This window comes from Erinaceus europaeus, chromosome 19 (assembly GCF_950295315.1).
Source record: "Erinaceus europaeus chromosome 19, mEriEur2.1, whole genome shotgun sequence".
Taxonomy (NCBI): domain Eukaryota; kingdom Metazoa; phylum Chordata; class Mammalia; order Eulipotyphla; family Erinaceidae; genus Erinaceus; species Erinaceus europaeus.
Window position 1 is genome coordinate 12,921,631 of NC_080180.1, and position 17,712 is coordinate 12,939,342.

General features: G+C 42.2%; 1 protein-coding gene across 2 annotated transcripts; it reads right to left on the reverse strand.

The window, feature by feature from the left end:
• Positions 1-3,493: 3,493 nt before the first annotated feature.
• GLRX2 (glutaredoxin 2) lies at positions 3,494-16,618 on the reverse strand. Of its 2 annotated transcripts, none has more exons than XM_060178476.1 (4): positions 16,547-16,618; positions 9,300-9,363; positions 5,222-5,398; positions 3,494-3,768 (listed from the first exon to the last, which is right to left on the reverse strand). In XM_060178476.1, the coding sequence occupies exons 2-4, from the start codon at positions 9,360-9,362 to the stop codon at positions 3,628-3,630; spliced, it is 381 nt and encodes a 126-aa protein (XP_060034459.1). In that variant the 5' UTR covers position 9,363; positions 16,547-16,618; the 3' UTR covers positions 3,494-3,627. The 2 variants fall into 2 exon arrangements, with proteins under 2 accessions (XP_060034459.1, XP_016040402.1); XM_016184916.2 differs by lacking the exon at positions 16,547-16,618 and adding an exon at positions 16,136-16,323.
• Positions 16,619-17,712: the final 1,094 nt, after the last annotated feature.

The window sequence follows — 17,712 nt, forward strand, 5'->3', positions numbered from 1 at the left end:
TCACAGGTGGTGAAGCAGGTCTGCAGGTGTCTATCTTTCTCTCCTCCTCTCTGTCTTCCCCTCCTCTCTCCATTTCTCTCTGTCCTATCCAACAACGACAACAACATTAATAACTACAACAATAAAACAACAAGGGCAACAAAAGGGAATAAATAAAATAAATATAAAAAATAAAAAGATTTTTAAAAAAGTCCTAACTTCATTTGCTCTTCTATGAAAGTTTTGATTTCTATAATTGACCACTTGACAAATATGTAAGTTACAAAGAATAATGCCTGAGTAATGTAAGCTTAGGTATGTAAGAGCCTTAAAGGGAAAAAATGATCCTTCTGAGTGCCTTAAAATATGACTAGCTCTCACAAATACAGGCATACTTGTTACTTTTCATAGGATCTGGTCAGTAAGTAATGCCTTAATAGTGTCAGTATTTCTGAAACAGAACTCAGAGGGTATTTAGAGTTCTCACTTTTACATGAATGGATGGAAATTTAAAGATTAAATTTTAAACCTGATTGCATAATTTGAGCATTAATTAACAGGAAATCAGAGTATAGTGATGTGTTGTACATATGCGACTTAACATCAGTAATATTTTGTGATAGTTCAAGGTTTTTTTTATTGTTTTGTATAACACTACTCAAGAAGCAGGACTTTATGTAACATGAACTCCAAGGACCAAGTTATATACACTATGAATGAAAACTACAGTTGTATAGTTCCCAAAATGATGAATTTTATAGGAATTTTCAAGACAAAAGGCAAATATTTTGTTTCAAGTCTACAAGCAAATTCAAAGAAGTAAATAATGGTAAAACACTGCAACTTGCAATAAAAAAGTATCCAGGTTGGTGATTTGTCTAATAACACATTTTCACTTTGCCTTTCAAAGCAGGAGTATTTCATAAAACTGAAAGAACATTTTGAATTGTCAAGTTGGTGCTTAAGTATATGCAAATTAATTTATACAAGTTTCCTTTTCCAAGAAAGGACAGTAAAAGGAGGGGCAGTAGGTCTGTCATAAACTCGTTGATAGTTAAGTCTTCCAAGTTTTCACCCTTTTTAAAAAATACATTGATATATAGCTACCTGTACATCTGCTGTTTTCTGACAGAATAGATGAAAACTAATGTATTAAATTTACTTCAAAGTAAAAGTTGTCACTGATACTGTGAAATATTGACTCTATCCTTTGTCTAGCCTTGTAAAATACCAATACTAAGTTGACTGATAATTTTAAACATGAGAGTAAAGGCAGGACTATGTGAACTGTTTCTTGTCAATGGATGATATTGTAGAAATTGATAGATTTACTAAATAAACTCTATGCATACCAAGTAACTATCTTTATTTCTTTTTTTAGTTTTTCAAAAGGTATCAAAGAAAGAAAAGAGCCATAGAATCACTTTGGCATATGTGATGGCAGGGATCAAATTTGGGACCTCATGCTTGAGAGTCTAAGGCTTTATCTACTGTGCTACCTCTCAGGCTGCCTGTTTGTTGTTTGGTTTTTTTTAATGAGAAATTAAGGCTATAACATGCCTTATAAATCAAAAACTCTTAAGTAATCTTACAATAAGGTGAAACTGAAATCTGATTGTTAAGCTATTTAAAATATCAGTGGCTGGGGATTCTTTTTAATATTTTACTTTATATAGAGACAGAAATTGAGAGGAGGGGGAGAGAGAGATCTGTAGCACTGCTTTCCCACTCAAAGCTTCCCCACTGCAGGTGGGGAGTAAGGACTTGAACCACTGCAGGTGGGAAGTAAGGACTTGAACCCGAGTTCCTGCAAGTTGTAATATGTGCTCAGACAGGTGCACCACTAACTGCCTGGCACCTTAAATTGAATTCTTAATTATAGGATCATACAACTGGATTGAATTAAAATTAAGTCTTTTGTTATTGGTGGGATTTCACCATTCTGGGCTGACTTTCAGATAGAGGCAGCAAAGGAAAGTCATCACATTTTGGGGATTGTGGTTAGGGTTCAAAACAGTTACATTAGAATTTGACCACTAAAACTCAGAACACTTCTTTTTTCCTTTTCTTTTTGTGGAACTGGCATTTGAAGCATGTGTGGCTTCACTGCCCCAGGCCACTTTTTCATTTAACTGGAAATAAAAAATGGGTTGTGGTGGTGGTACACCCAGTAGAGCACACGCATTACTATGCACAAATACCCAGGTTCAAGCCCCTGGTCCCCACCTGGAGAGGAGAAGCTTCACAAACGGTGGAGGAGTGCTGCAGGTATCTTTGTCTCCCATCTCCCTCTCAATTTCTCTATCAACAAAAAAATTAAAAATAGGGAGTGGGGGGGTAGCGCATCAGGTTAAGTGTAGTTGGTGCAAAGCACCAGGACTGGCATAAGGATCTCGGTTCAAGCCCCTTGCTCCACCTGCAGGGGAGTCACTCCACAGGCGGTGAAGCAGGTCTGCAGGTGTCTGTCTTTCTCTCCCCCTCTGTCTTCCCCTTCTCTCTCCATTTCTCTCTGTCCAATTCAGCAACGACGACATCAATAACTACAACAATAAACAAGGGCAACAAAAAGGGAACAAATAAACATTAAAAATAATAAAAAATAAACAACCAGCACTTCCTCCACTGCCATAACACCTTTTATGTGATGCTGGGGCTCAAGCCAGGGGTGCATTTGGCTGATTTAAGATGATAACCGTTGTATGGAGAAAGGAAGACTACAACTGCAGTTTCTTAATCAGACGAAGAAAACTAAACTCATGGTCCAGGAGATGGCACAATGGATAAAGTGCTGGACTCAAGCATGAGGTCCTGAGTTCAATCCCTGGCAGCACATCTACCAGAGTGATGTCTGACTCTTCTCTATCTTTCTCATTAATAAATAAAATATTAAAAAAAAAAAAAACATAAAAAAATCAGAGGCCAGAAGACCGGCGAAAGGATTCTGGTTCGAGCCCCCAGCTCCCCACCCGCAGAGGAGTCATTTCACAGGCAGTGAAGCAGGTCTGCAGGTGTCTGTCTTTCTCTCCCCCTCTGTCTTCCCCTCCTCTCTCCATCCTCTCTCTCCTAGCCAACGATGACATCAATAACAACTACAACAATAAAACAAGGCAACAAAAGGTAATAAATAGATATTATATATATGTGCCAAAGTTGAACCGCGCACTGGTCTCCCTTGTCCTCTCATATCTTCAAGTATGAAAGTCTTTTTACATAACCATTATGCTATCTCCCCAGTCCTTCCACCCCAGTTTTAAATCAGTCTGCTTGAAAACTGGCAAACGCGGGGGTTGGGCAGTAGTATAGCGGGTTAAGCGCATGTGGCGCAAAGCGCAAGGACCCACATAAGGATCTCTGTCTGAGACCCCGGCTCCCTACCTGCAAGGTACCGTTTCTGTCTTCCCATCCTCTCCATTTTCTTTCTGTCCTATCTGGCAACAATGACATCAATAACAACGATAATAATAACCACAACAATGATTAAAAAAAAATTTTTTTTAAATGGCAAACAGGAAGATGTGTTTTCTGCAGTAATTTATTGTTTATCATTTTTACTTTTTTGTGAAGATAATTCACATATTTGAAACCTCAAGCACTTTAAGGACATTATCACTTTAAATACCAACATGTTACTAGCAAACTTATGAGCACCTACATCACTGAAATTTCTTCTTTCTTGCTTTTTTTCAAATAACACTGATGAACTAGTGGAAGCAATTTTCCTTCTTTGTGAAGCCTGTGAGTGTCAGTCGCACCTCCAATAAATGTCCCATTGACAAATATTCTTGGCACCTGTTGAATAAACAAAGATAGAGTAGGTATCACCCTAGTGTCAGAAGATCAATTCACATAATACATGTTCACTTTCTGGCTGCTTTTTTGGGGGGCAGACATCATAGTTTAACATATCACCCTTTAAATCATTACTATCCTTGAGGTAAGTTCTGTGTTCACCCCTGGTTAAGAGGAAACTGAGGCACAGGCACTTAGAAAAATCATACTGGGGGGGGGGGGGGGGTCGGGCGGTGGCGCAGTGGGTTAGGCGGTGGCGCAGTGGGTTAAGCGCATGTGGCGCAAAGCACAGGGACCGGCGTAAGGATCCCGGTTCAAGCCCCCGGCTCCCCACCTGCAGGGGAGTCGCTTCACAGGCGGTGAAGCAGGTCTGCAGGTGTCTATCTTTCTCTCCCCCTCTCTGTCTTCCCCTCCTCTCTCCATTTCTCTCTGTCCTATCCAACAACGAATTGCATCAACAAGGGCAATAATAATAACCACAACGAAGCTACAACAAGGGCAACAAAAGGGGGGAAAAAATGGCCTCCAGGAGCGGTGGATTCATGGTGCAGGCACCGAGCCCAGAAATAACCCTGGAGGAGGAAAAAAAAAGAAAATAAAAATCATACTGGTTTTTGTTCATTAATCCCTTTCTAAATAAAAAATTAAAAAAAAAAAAAGAAAAATCATACTGGGGAGTTGGGGTGGTAGCACAGCGATTAAGCACACATGATGCAAAACGCAGGGACCAGCGTAAGGATCCCAGTTCGAGCCCCCAGATCCTCCCTCCCCCTCCCCCCCCCCCCCCCCCCCGCAGGGGAGTCGCTTCGCAGGCAGGGAAGCAGGTCTGCAGGTATCTAGCTTTCTCTCCTCTGTCTTCCCCTCCTCTCTCCATTTCTCTCTGTTCTATTAAACAGCAATGACATCAATAACAACAATAATAACTACAACAATAAAACAAGGCAATAAAAAGGAATAAATAAATATTTAAAACATATGAATTTGAAAACTATTATATGGACCAATAACTTACTCCTGTTAGTATAGGAACTTAAGACTGACATCTGGTCTGCAATGCCCAAAGAAGGAAGGACAATTTCACTACACAAGTGGTCCAAGAGAACTAAACATTCATATACAAGAACTTACAACACTTTTTTTTTAAAAACCAGAGCACTGCTCAGCTCTGGTTTATGGTGGTGTGGGTGGGACCTTGGAGCAGCAGGCATAAGATTCTGTGCATAACCACTAGCTACCCCCACCCTAATTTATGACAATTAACTTACCCATCTCAATCCACACACACAGCAACAACAAAAATAGACTAGCAATACTGTTTCTTGTCCTATGTCTGCTGTTCCTTTGTCATAACATTCTCAAGGACAGCACTAACTTTTCCTAACAACGGTGTAAGGTCTAGGTGATCTGGGTCACCACCCACTTTGGAGAAAAACACCATAGAGGATCTACTTACAGTTCTTTCACCTGTCATTTTGTAAAGCGCATCTTGAAACTGGCTTCCATATTCAAGCATGTCCAATTCCACAGCTTTATAGTTAACATTCATGTCATTGAAAATTTTTTTTGCCATTGTACAGTAAGAGCAAGATGTTTTTGAGAAAATTACTACACAGTTGTCAGAAATTGTTTCCTAAAGGAAAACAAAAATCATTTTCTGTTTTAAACTCTAGATTATTAGCTTTTGAAAAGTAGTCATGATACATTGGGTAGGAGGATTTGGGAGTTGTGCAATTCAGGGTTCAACCTAAGTTTCTACCAGCTGTGTCCTTGTCTGAAGACTTCAAGACTGTGGATGTTAACCACACAGGAAACCTATTATGAAAAAGATTGTAATAGATAAAAAGCATTGGCATGGAACTAATAATAACCATAACCAATTCATGGACACCAAATGTTTACTGTGTAAAATACAATTTTCAATCATTTCTCTTTACTGTCTCATGTGGACCTCACCACAATCCTTAGATTAGTTCTTTAGTTTACAGGTAAAGAATGAGAGACAGAGGGAGTCGGGTGGTGGCGCAGCGGGTTAAGCGCAGGTGGTGCAAAGCTCAAGGACCGGTGTAAGGATCCTGGTTCAAACCCCCTGGTTCAAGTCCCAGCTCCCCACCTGCAGAGAAGTCGCTTCACAAGTGGTGAAGCAGGACTACGGGTGTCTGTTTTTCTTTCCCCTTCCTCTCCATTTCTCTCTGTCCTATCCAACAAAAATGACATCAATAACCCTAACAATGTTAAACGATAAAGGCAACAAAAGGGAAAATAAATATTTTTTAAAAAAATAGACAGAGAAGGAAGTAAATAATTTGTTTGGCCTTTGGCTTCTTTTTTTTTGTTTTTGTTTTGCCTCCAGGGTTGTTGCTGGGTCTCGGTGCACAAATCCACTACTCCTGGAGGCTTTTTTCCCCCCTTTTGTTGCCCTTGTTGTTTTATTGTTGTTGTGGTTACTATTATTGTTGTTATTTATGTCACTGTTGTTGGATAGGACAGAGAGAAGTGGAGAGAGGAGGGGAAGACAGAGGAGAGAAAGAAAGAGAGACACCTGCAGACCTGCTTCATCACCTGTGAAGCGACCCCCCTGCAGGTGGGGAGCTGGTGGCTCAAACCAGGATCCTTATATCAGTCCATGTGCTTTGCGCCATGTGCGTTTAACCCACTGCGCTACCACCCAGCCCCCTGGCCTCTGGCTTCTAAGTGGGAGAACTGAGATTTGGATTCTGTCAAGTCTGGTTCTACAGTCCAGATACCTAATCTGTTGTGCAGCTTCTCAGATATTCAGCAGGTGTTCAGGGTGAACTTTTTACCTTCTTTAACTTTATTAAAAGAAAAAAAAGTTGGTTGGTTTTTTTCTGACATGCACTAGAATATGCACTGCTAGGGATCAAATGTGGGACATCATACTTGAGAATCCAACACTTTAAGTATACATTGTGCCACCTCCCAGGCCACCTACCTTAACTTGTAATGGTGATAACTTCTTTTTTTTTTTTTTAAGATTTATTCATTTATTAATGAGAAAGATAGGAGGAGAGAGAAAAAACAAGATATCATTTTGGGGGTTGAACGAGGGACTTCACACTTGAAAGTCCAATTCTTTATCCACTGTTCCACCTCCCAGACCACAGTGATAACTTCTTTATAAGGATTCTCCTTAAAATTTTAAGGGTATGGGGCACAGCAGGGGTGGGGGGAAAATACACACACATACTTAAATACATATTTTTCCTTCTTTTTAATGAAGGTTTGGGGTTGGAGACAGCTCACGTTTCATCGTAAGAAGCCCAGATTTGAGTCCTGGCACCACATAGGAGGTGCCACAATACCAGAGGAAGCTCTAGTGAAGTAGAGTGTCTCTATATCTCTACTCAGGGAAGGTCATCCTCTTTGACCATACACAGCTTCGAGAGGGACACATGTGGAGCGGTGAGGGAGGAAAGGGACAGCTGCCTAGCCAACCAGATCAGCTGAATCAACCCTCAAGATTAATGGGGTGACAGATGTCACAGCCAGATCTCTGTCTCATCTGAGTGTTTGTCTTTCTATAGCTTACCCCTCATCTTCCACTTCTTCCTGTATATTTTTTTAATTATTTACTTATTCATTTATTAAAGACAGAAATTGAAAGGGAAAGGGGAGACAGAGAACGAAATACCGGGAGTCGGCCACTAGCTCAGGTTAAGCGCACAGGGCACGAGCGCAAGGACCTTCACAAGTAACCCGGTTCCAGCCCCCAGCTCCCCACCTGCAAGGGGCATTGCTTCACGGGTGGTAAAGCACATCTGCAGGTATCTGTCTGTCTCCCCTCCTCTCTTGATTTCTCTCTGTCCTATCCAAAAAAATAAATTAAAATAAAATGACTCAACTATTTAAAAAAAGAAAGAAGGAAAGAAAGGGAGAAAGAAAAAAAGAAAGAAAGAGAGAGAGATACCTGCAGACCTGCTTCAACAGTTGGTGAAGCTTCCCCTGCAGATCTGGACCAGGGGCTTGAACTCAGGAACTTGTGCTCTGTAGCATGTGCACCAACCGAGTATGCTACCAACCAGCCCCTTCCTTTCCTGTATATCTTTACAATAATAATTTAAAAAGTGGTATTCTTGTGGTGATAAGGTATTTTTTTTTTAAGATTTCATTTATTAATAAGAAACACAGGAGGAACCAGGCATCATCCTGGTACACGTGCTGCCGGGGATTGAACTCAGGACCTCATGCTTGAGAGTCCAATGCTTTATCCACTGTACCACCTTCCGGACCACGATAAGGTACTCTTGTATTGCTTGTCCTGGGAAATTTATTTCCAAAAATGAACATTCAATGGATCTGAGGAGAAAAGTCATAAACTTTTACGTAAACCTCCATCAACAGGGCCGACAAAATAGCTCACTTGGAAGTGATTCAGAAGTTCTATTTGTCCTTATAAGCATCACTTCACTATCTGCAAGCTTGTGTCTATTTTATACATGTGGCAATGACTGGTAGTAAGGAACAAAGAAAAGAAAAATATAGGCATGTCTTGTATGAAGAACACACATAGAAGTCTTCTGATTTAACCAGACTTTGCAGTGAGAGAGCAGAAAACAACAGAACGCAGAAGGGTGGCATCCCAAAGAGTGCTATTTATGCAGCAGTTCATACTGCATTCTGTGTCAGGAAAGAAAGCCGTTAATCAACTTCAACGGCCAAAAATCAAATAGTATTCCCAACTAAGGGCAGTATAATTGATACTAGTAGACTGGATTAAGTATGACAGAAAAGGGAATCAATTCAGAGGGAGTGAAAGAAATCATGATGTGGTCCAGGAGGTGATGCAGTGGATAAAGCATTGGATTCTCAACCGTGGAGGTTCTGAGTTCAATCCTCGGCAGCACATGTACCAGAGTGATGTTCAGTTCTTTCTTTCTTTACTATCTTTCTCATGAATAAATAAATTCTTTGGAAAAAAATCACAAATGTTGACTACCAAAATGATCTAAGTCCTTTTTTGTCTGATGTGCTATTTTGGTAGAAGATTTAAAAAAGAAAAAAAAAAAGCATATTGGTATATTGCACCAAAGTAAAAGACTGGGGGGGGAGGGGGAGGCTTCAGGTCCTGGAACATAATGGCAGAGGAGGACCTAAGGGAGTTGTATTGTTATGTGGAAATGCTATGCATGTACAAACTATTGTATTTCACTGTCGACTGTAAACCATTAATCTGCCAGAAAAGAAATTAAAAAAAGAAAGAAAAGCATATATACACACATATATGTAAGTAAATTTAGTGACTCATTTACTGAACTATGTCAAATTTGGATACTGAATGAGCATGTTAAACATGTAAGATGCAATTCCTTTTTTTTTTTTTTTAAGATTCTCCATATTAATGAGAAAGGAGAGAGACAAAGAACTAGAAATGACTTGGGACATGTGCTGCTGAGGGTTGAACTTGGGACCTCATGACTGCGAGTCCACTGCTTTATCCACTGTAACACCTCCCGGACCACTATGCAATTCCTTTTCCGTAAAGCTTCTCTCCATATGTTTCCCACATCACTCACTTGGATCTGATTCACAGGAGCAGTTGCTGGTGTCCCAAAAGATGATGACGTGCTGTTCCCCATCCTAAAAAGAATTTTAAAAGACAGCACAAGTTACTCCACATTGAGGATAATATTTAAGTACCAGCTGAGGAAAACCTGACTTGATAATAAACACCCAAATCTACAAAACAGGTGGGGGGGAATGTACATATTATAAAATATCAGTTTACAAAGTATTAGTTTACTATAATCTTTTTTTTTTTTTGCCTCCAGGGTTATTGCTGGGGCTCGGTGCCTACACTACGAATCCACTGCTCCTGGAGGCCATTTTTTCCCTTTTGTTGCCCTTCTTTTCTCGTTTATTGGTGTTGCTGTTACTATTATTGTTGTCGTTGTTGTTGGATAGGACAGCGAGAAATGGAGAGAGGAGGGGAAGACAGAGAGGGGGAGAGAAAGACACCTGCAGACCTGCTTCACTGCCTGTGAAGCGACTCTCCTACAGGTGGGGAGTCTGGGTCTCGAACCGGGGTCCTTACGCCGGTCCTTGCACTTTGCGCCACATGCGCTTAACCCACTGCGCTACCGCCTGGCCCCCAGTTTACTGTAATCTAAAGGCCCAGTGTGCTTATCTAACTAGCCTTCTCATGCCCAAAACATCTGATAAAAGCACATTTATTTACAAGATGACACCAAATAATGGAATGTCCTAATGACTGGTCACATGACCTGTGCATTAGTTGGAAAATATTCTTTTCAATAGTCTTATAAAAGCATATCAAGAGCCAGAAAGCTAGCTTACCAGGTAGTGTGCCTGAACTGTCATACACTTGATCAGGGTTTGACATATAAGGAAACACTATGCCAACAGAGGAGCCTTCGGTACTGCGGTGTTTTCCCCTCACTGTTTCTCTCTCTGTCTTCATGAGAAAGTGACTGGGCACAGCTGTAAGACTGTCTGTGAAGCAACTCTCCTGCAGGTGGGGAGCCAGGGTCTCGAACTGGGGTCCTTATGCCAAAATAACTTCCACCAAAATAAGTAAGTAAGGTAATACATAAATGTCAAACAGTTAAAAAAAAAAACCTAATGTATCTGGATCATAATTCAAAGCACAATTTTCCCAGTTTACAAAATGGGAGCAGTAACCGCTCCTTCCTCAAAGGGTTTTGTAAAGATTCAATAAACTGATAATCAGAAATAAGAACAGTACCTTAACCCCACCTGCAGGGGGAGTCGCTTCACAGGCGGTGAAGCAGGTCTGCAGGTGTCTTTCCTTCCTTCCCCCTCACTTGTCTCCCTTCCTCTCTCCATTTCTCTCTGTCCTATCCAATAACAACAACATTAATAACTACAACAATAAAACAAGGGGGGGAAAGGGAATAAAAAATAAATAAAAGAACAGTACCTTGAATGTAATAGATATTTAATAACATCTGACATTGCAACAATTATTTTGTGGTTACAGGGACCCTCATTCACTCAGTATGTACTGTCCAAAAGCTAGCACTTGAGAATGTGTAAAAGGAGGCATTCATGTGGTCTGGGAGACGGCAAAGTGGATCAAGCACTGGACTTTCACGAAGTACGTCCTGAGTTCAATCCCCAGCAGCACATGTACCAAAGTAATGTCTGCTTCTCTCCCTCTCTGTCTCTCTCTCTCTCTTTCTCTCTCTCTCTCTCTCTCTATATATATATATATACATATACATATATATATCACCTTTCTCATTAATAAATAAATAAAATATAAAAAGGAGGCATTCATTATAAATGGAAAAGTGACTATTGTAATATCATCAGATCTCACTGCCTATCTCAGCAGAACTGTCATCTGCTTCATTGTTTTCAGTCACCCAAGACCCAAATAAATTGCTGCAATGATATAAAACATTACAAAGCAAATCTTGGGGAAGGATTATGAGAAAATAGATGCTCCAGTAGAAAATTATTTGACTATCTAAGGATTAAAAGAATTACATCAAAGGGCCGAGGCGGTGGTGCAGCCAGTACTATGTACTATGCACAAGGACCAGGCTTCAAGCTCCCATTCATGAGCAGTGAAGCAGGTCTGCAGGCTTCTGTTTGTTTCCCTTTCTTCCCCCCTCCCCTTTTAATTTCTGTCTGTCCTATCAAATAGAAAAAATGGGGGGGGGCCAGAATAGCCACCAGAAGCAGTGGATTCATACTGTAGGCACCAAGCCCCAGCAATAACCCTGGAGGCAAAGGGGAATAAAAAAAAAAAGAATTAGATTAAGAATTCAAACTTCATATATTTCTAAAAATAATCTCCTTATAATTATGTTGCAAAATTCAAGTTTTGGTTTTAAAAGTTCCACCTCCAAATCAACTTCTTTCATTGTGAATGTAATTTAAATGCTGTTGTACATTAGTGTATAATGTTTCCCTCATTAAAAATTTTTTTGTTATTATCTTTATTTATTTATTGGATAGAGACAGCCAGAAATGATAGGATGGGGGAGATGGAAAGGGAGAGACACACGGAAGGCATGGTTTATGGAGTAGCTGCAATCAGATTTTGCTCTCCCCGATACAACTATTGCACACAACAAGAGATTGAACTGGACACAGAATCCACAACTGAAAAACATCCACAGCCTCAGGTCATAACACCTTCCAGACACCAGGCTGCAGATGCTACTATGACTCCACCCCAACGTCTCTAGGCAGACGACCTCACCAGTGTGTCCTGGACCCTCGCATCTCCAGAGCTCTGGTCCCCTAGGGAAAGATGGAAACAGACTGGGGCTATGGATCAACCTGTCAATGCCCATGCTCAGCAGAGAAGCAGCTACAGAAGCCAGAACTCCTACCTTCTGCTCCCCATAAACAACCTTGATCCATACTCCCATGGGGGGGGGGGGAGTGGCAGGATGAAGATAAGAGGACTCTGCACTTCAGCTCCATCAGCACCCAGAGAGAGAGAAGGAAAAGGAGAGGGACATATGGAGGTAGCTACTATGTTATGAGTGGCTTAAAGGGGAAGAGAGGGTTGAATCAGAAAAATAAGGAGCAACTATGTATAAATGTAGACCGATAGTTGTAGAGAAGATGGTTGGCCCATGTCTACAACTTTAGGGGAACTGTGGTGGATTGCAGTGGGGAGAGTGAAGATTCAGAACTCTGGTGGTGGGAATGGTGTGGATTCAAACCCCTGTCGACATGCAATTTTGTAATATAAAAAATAAAAAAAGAGGGAGACACAGAAAGACAGACACTGACAACACTGCTTCACTGTTTGTGAAGCTTTCCCCCTGCAGGTAGGGACTGGGGGCTCGAACCTGTGTCCTTACATACAGTAACATGTGCACTCAAGCAGGTGCACCACCACCCGGCCCCCTTCCCTTATTTTTTTTCAAAAGTACCATTCAAAACTTTCTTTTCTTTTCTTTTTTTTTTTTTTTACATTGTTTAGTTTGTCTGTTTACTACAGCACTGCTTAGCTCTGGCTAATGGTGGTGTAAGGGTTCGAACCTTAAAGCCTCAATCATGAGAATGTTTGTATAACCATTTCACTATCATCGCCACTACCAAAACTTCTTTTTTAACATATACTAGAAACGTTTAGTACTTCAGGAAGAATCAGAGTTTTCATGTTTTTCTTGGATTACTTAAATATCGGTTCCATCTGCCCATGATTAAACACATGGAATAATGACACTATAGCAAAACATTATCTTCAGTAATAACAGGAAACAGGTTTAGATGAAAACTGCTGGTAAAAATTACAACATAGTAACTCTCCCATATTGACAATCTGTGATTCCATACTTCTCACTGGTAAGCAGGGTACCAATAAAAAAACAACAAAGCCTGTGTGCTTATTTCATGAAATGGTTAGAAGCAGTAAGACTGATGTCAGTCAACATGAGAGAAAGGAAGATGGTGAAATATTAACAAAAGAGCAGGTTAAATTCCTAGAGCCCAAACCTGAAAAGGTTAGGCCTGCTGGTCAGGTAAGGAGTTTAGTGTAATAAATCTGACCTTTTAATTTTTTTTTTTTTTTGCCTCCATGGTTATTGCTGGGGTTCATTGTTTGCACTACAAATCCATTGCTCCTGGAGGCCATTTTTTTTTTTCCATTTTGTTGGATAGGACCGAGAGGAATGGAGCGGTGAGGGGAAGATAAGAGACAGAGTGGTCCAGGAGGTGCCACAGTGGATAAAGTACTGGACTCTCAAGCATCCCTGGCAGCACATGTTCCAGAGTCTGTCTGGTTCTTTCTCCTCCTATGTTTCTAATAAATAAATAAATCTTTTTTTAAAAGTCAAAAAAAAAAAGGGGGGGGAGAAAAAGACAGACACCTGATGACCTGCTTCACTGCTTGTGAAGCATCCCCCACCCCCTTTGCAGGTGGGGAGCTTGAGGCCTTGAACTGAGATCCTCAAGCAGGTCCTTGAGTTTTTAAATACTACTGCGCTTAATCTAGTGTGCCACCACCCAAACCCCTGACCTTTTAACCTTAAGGGAAGCATTTAATCATTAGCTCTAAAGCACCTATTATTTACATCTTCAAATCATGTGCATGCAGTATGCACTTACTACTGAAGCAGTTTCAGCAGAACTTTCATAATACAGTGTTTTCTTGGGTAGCCACAGGTGGAGGAAAGTGCATTCAGAAATACCACCCTCTCTGGAGTGCTCTCTCCATAGCGCAGTGGGTTAAAAGCACGTGACGCAAAACGCAAGGACCAGCAGAAGGATCCGGGTTGGAGCCTCTGGCTCCCCACCTGCAGGGGAGTCACTTCACAAGTGGTGAAGCAGGTCTGCAGGTGTCTTTCTCTCCCCCTCTCTGTCTTCCCCTCCTCTCTACATTTCTCTCTGTCCTATCCAACAATGACAACATTGATAACAACAACAATAATAACTACTACAACAAGAGCAACAAAAGGGAAAATAAATAAAAATTTTTTTAAAAGAAAGAAATATCACCCTCTCTTCCCTGCCAAATAAAAAATACAAGTTTCTGGAAGACATCTTTTTTCCTTCAGTTCTAGTAGAGTCATCACCTAATTGAAAAACAGGACAGGGCACGGAGAGGGTGGAGCAGAAGAAAACTATGCAAACCAACATTTCACTTCAATACAGATGAAGCATCCACCAGCGGGGCCACATTCCTGGAATACACACCTTGTGCAAGCAAACTGAACACTCCAGGAAGGCACATCAATGAAAAAAAAAAAAAATATATATATATATATATATATATATATATGTATATATATATATATATCAGTCTCTAAGACCAAGCAGTGGTATCACATGATTATCTGTTCTTTCCAAAGGGTTTCTAGAGTTCAGCACAAGAAGTTCAAGACCTTTTCCTACTATGACACCATCTACCCAGACAATACCTTGGGTCCACCTGCATATTCGCTGTCAGACTCAGGTAAAAACTAGTAAAGTCATGGGCCCCTTGGAATATAACTAAAATAGACCTACTAGCTTTTTCCAAAATGGAAACCCCCAAATCTCCATCTGCAGACTTCCCTGGACAGACAACCCACCAATATGTCCTGGAACTCCGCTTCCCCAGAGCCCTGCCCCACTAGGGAAAGAGGCTGGGAGTATGGATCGACCTGCCAATGCCCATGTTCAGCGGGGAAGCAATTACAGAAGCCAGACTTCCACCTTCTGCACCCCACAATGACCTTGGGTCCATACTCCCAGAGGGTTAAAGGATAGGAAAGCTATGAGGGGAGGGGATGGGATACGGAGGTCTGGTGGTGGGAACTGTGTGGAGTTGTACCCTCTCATCCTATGGTTTTGTCAGTATTTCCATTTTATTAATAAATTTTTTAATGTCTTTTTTAAAAAAAGTTCAATACCTTAACAAGGAGGAAGGCAGGGAGATTGCACTGAGTGACAGACAAACATCAACCCCACCCCCAACACCCCAGCCAGCCTGAGGCAATATCAAGGCGGAAAAAATCGCACACCATGGCCAAGGTCTGGCCATTTAGGAAAGGGGGGGACACAGAGCATTCAAATAAATTAGATTTTCAGATAAAAACATTGCGGACAGGCTTATATTTAACAATTACTTGCTGTCTTGTCTGAAATCTCAATTTCTTTATTTCTTTACTTGTTATTGGATAGAGACAGAAAGAAAATGAGAGAAGGGGGAGATAGAGGGGAAGAAAGACAGAGAGACACCTGCAGACCTGCTTCACCGCCTGTGAAGCGACTCCCCTGCAGGTGGGGAGCCGGGGGCTTGAACCGGGATCCTAACCGATCCTGCTTAACCCGCTGCGCTACCGCCCGACTCCCGAACTCTCAATTTCTTGAGGGTAACTGACAAGTAGCCACAGGCCGTCCTAACACACTTGAGAATGCCAGGCATTGGGCTGAGGAGATGGCGTTATTATTAGTTTGAAGAAGACTCTCATGATGCCTGAGGCCAAGTGTCAGGTTCGATCTCCAGCACCACCAAGAACCGGAGCTGAGCAAGGGCTCCGCTCTCTGTGTATGTTTCTCTGTATCGCTCATGAAAAGTAAGATACTTACTTAGAAAGAAAAACAGAACGTACTTTAAGAAAGGAAGGAAGGAAGGAAGGAAGAAAGAACGAAAGAAAGAAAGCTAAATAATGTCAAGCAGAACGTACTTTAAGAAAGGAAGGAAGGAAGGAAGCTAAATAATGTCAAGCAGTGTACCCAGGTCCTCAAGTCAGCCCAAGTGCCGGGAGCACCCTTGCCCACCCCCTCGGCCCCAGGATCACGCGATGGCCAGGTCGCCCCTCACCCCGGGACAGGACCAGCCCGCGCCCGCAGGCGCCCTGCAAGACCTCGCCAAGCCTCCCCGCTGGGCCCAGCTTGTCCCGCTCGCAATGCCTGGTACCCAGAGGCTGCAGCTCTACGGGCCTCCTCGAGCCCTGCCGTCGAGCTGCTCCTGCACCTGCTCCCGCTCTGGATAAACCGCGTCCCTGCCAGAACCGCCCGACGCCAGTACATGGCCTGAACGACCGCCGTCCTGAGCGGAAAACCGGGGTCAGATCAGAGAAGCTCCAACTCAGCAACAGCCCCGCCCCATCCCCGCTCGGCCACGCCCCCGCCGCTTGATCACGCCCCGCCCACCCACCTGACCACGCCCCTCTGGGCTGTCCGCGCCGCCGCCGGTCTATCTCATGAAGCCGCGCGCGGGTCCTCCTGACACTGGCGGCGCAGGCGCGCGGCCAGCCCGGGGCGAGGAGTCCCGGCGAGCCCCGGCCACACGCAGGCGCGCCCCCCAGGTCTCCGCCCCCCAACTCACCTGCGCGTGGCCCACGTCTCTGTCTGGCTTGGGCTTGTTCACAAAGGCATCCGACGCGTGGAGGCGATGCGTGGGGCTGCTGACCCGCTTTCTGGCAAAACGTGAAGGAAAATGAGTGACTGTTCTGTGCCTGAGCCAAGTGCCTGGCCTGCTTGCATGAGAAGGGTAGCATCATCACCCCAGCTTCCTGTCAGACAGGTCTGCTGGAGGAAGAACCTTTATAGGTCATCTGCAAATGAGGCCTCGAAGGAGAGCCCATGCCAGTGTAGGAGATTCTGCACTCAGAATTGAAAGGAAAACAGGTAATTCGATACACAGTTCACGACGAAGAAAACAGATTGTGCTTTCAAAATAAAAATGAAAGGAGACAAGAAGACAATGAGGAGGGGGAGATAAGCATGTTGGTTCTGCAAAAAGGTTTTCAAGCCTGAGGCTCCAAAGTCTCAGTCCCCCGAATGAGTCACAGGGCTGTGTTCTGGTCTCTCATTAAAATAAAATCATATCTATATAAGTATATATATCCCAAAAGTGCTTTGCCGGGACTTTGAAAATAGGCAAGTGCTGCTAATGACAACATTGTGTCACTGGAGTCAAGGTAATAATAGCCCTTTATTCCTAGTGATGCAAGAGTAGGTGGGTGGGTTATTCTATACTGAGCATACTGAACATTCAGCTAAAGTTACAAGCAAACAAAAAAGTTGTTAGAGCAATCCTGGCTTCATATGTATGTGTGTATATATATATATGTGTGTGTGCGTGTGTATACATATACATACACATACACATACACATACACACATATATATATATATATATATATATATATATATATATATATATATATTATCCTTCATGCTTAACCAGCTGACTTTAAGGTCCAAATTACAAAATTAGAACTTAAGTTTCTGATATTGCTTTTCCTACTTTCAAATAGGTTATGACATAAAAGAATGAAAGTCAGCTGGAAAAACAAATATCCAAGCTGGGGAGATAGCCTGGTCTTTTTCTTTTTTTCTTTTTTTTTTAATTTATTTTTTATTTAAGAAAGGATAAATTAACAAAACCATAGAGTAGGAGAGGTACAACTCCACACAATTCCCACCACCCAATCTCCATATCCCACCCCCTCCCCTGATAGCTTTCCCACTCTCTATCCCTCTGGGAGC

Coding starts and splice junctions, on each gene's coding strand:
- GLRX2 (XM_016184916.2), bottom strand. CDS start 16,248: ATGTACTGGCGTCGGGCGGTTCTGGCAGGGACGCGGTTTATCCAGAGC. Junction 5,399..9,299: donor CTCCTGTGAATCAGATCCAA/GTGAGTGATGTG, acceptor GTTTTCCTTTAG/GAAACAATTTCTGACAACTG. Junction 3,769..5,221: donor AAATGACAGGTGAAAGAACT/GTAAGTAGATCC, acceptor TTTATTCAACAG/GTGCCAAGAATATTTGTCAA.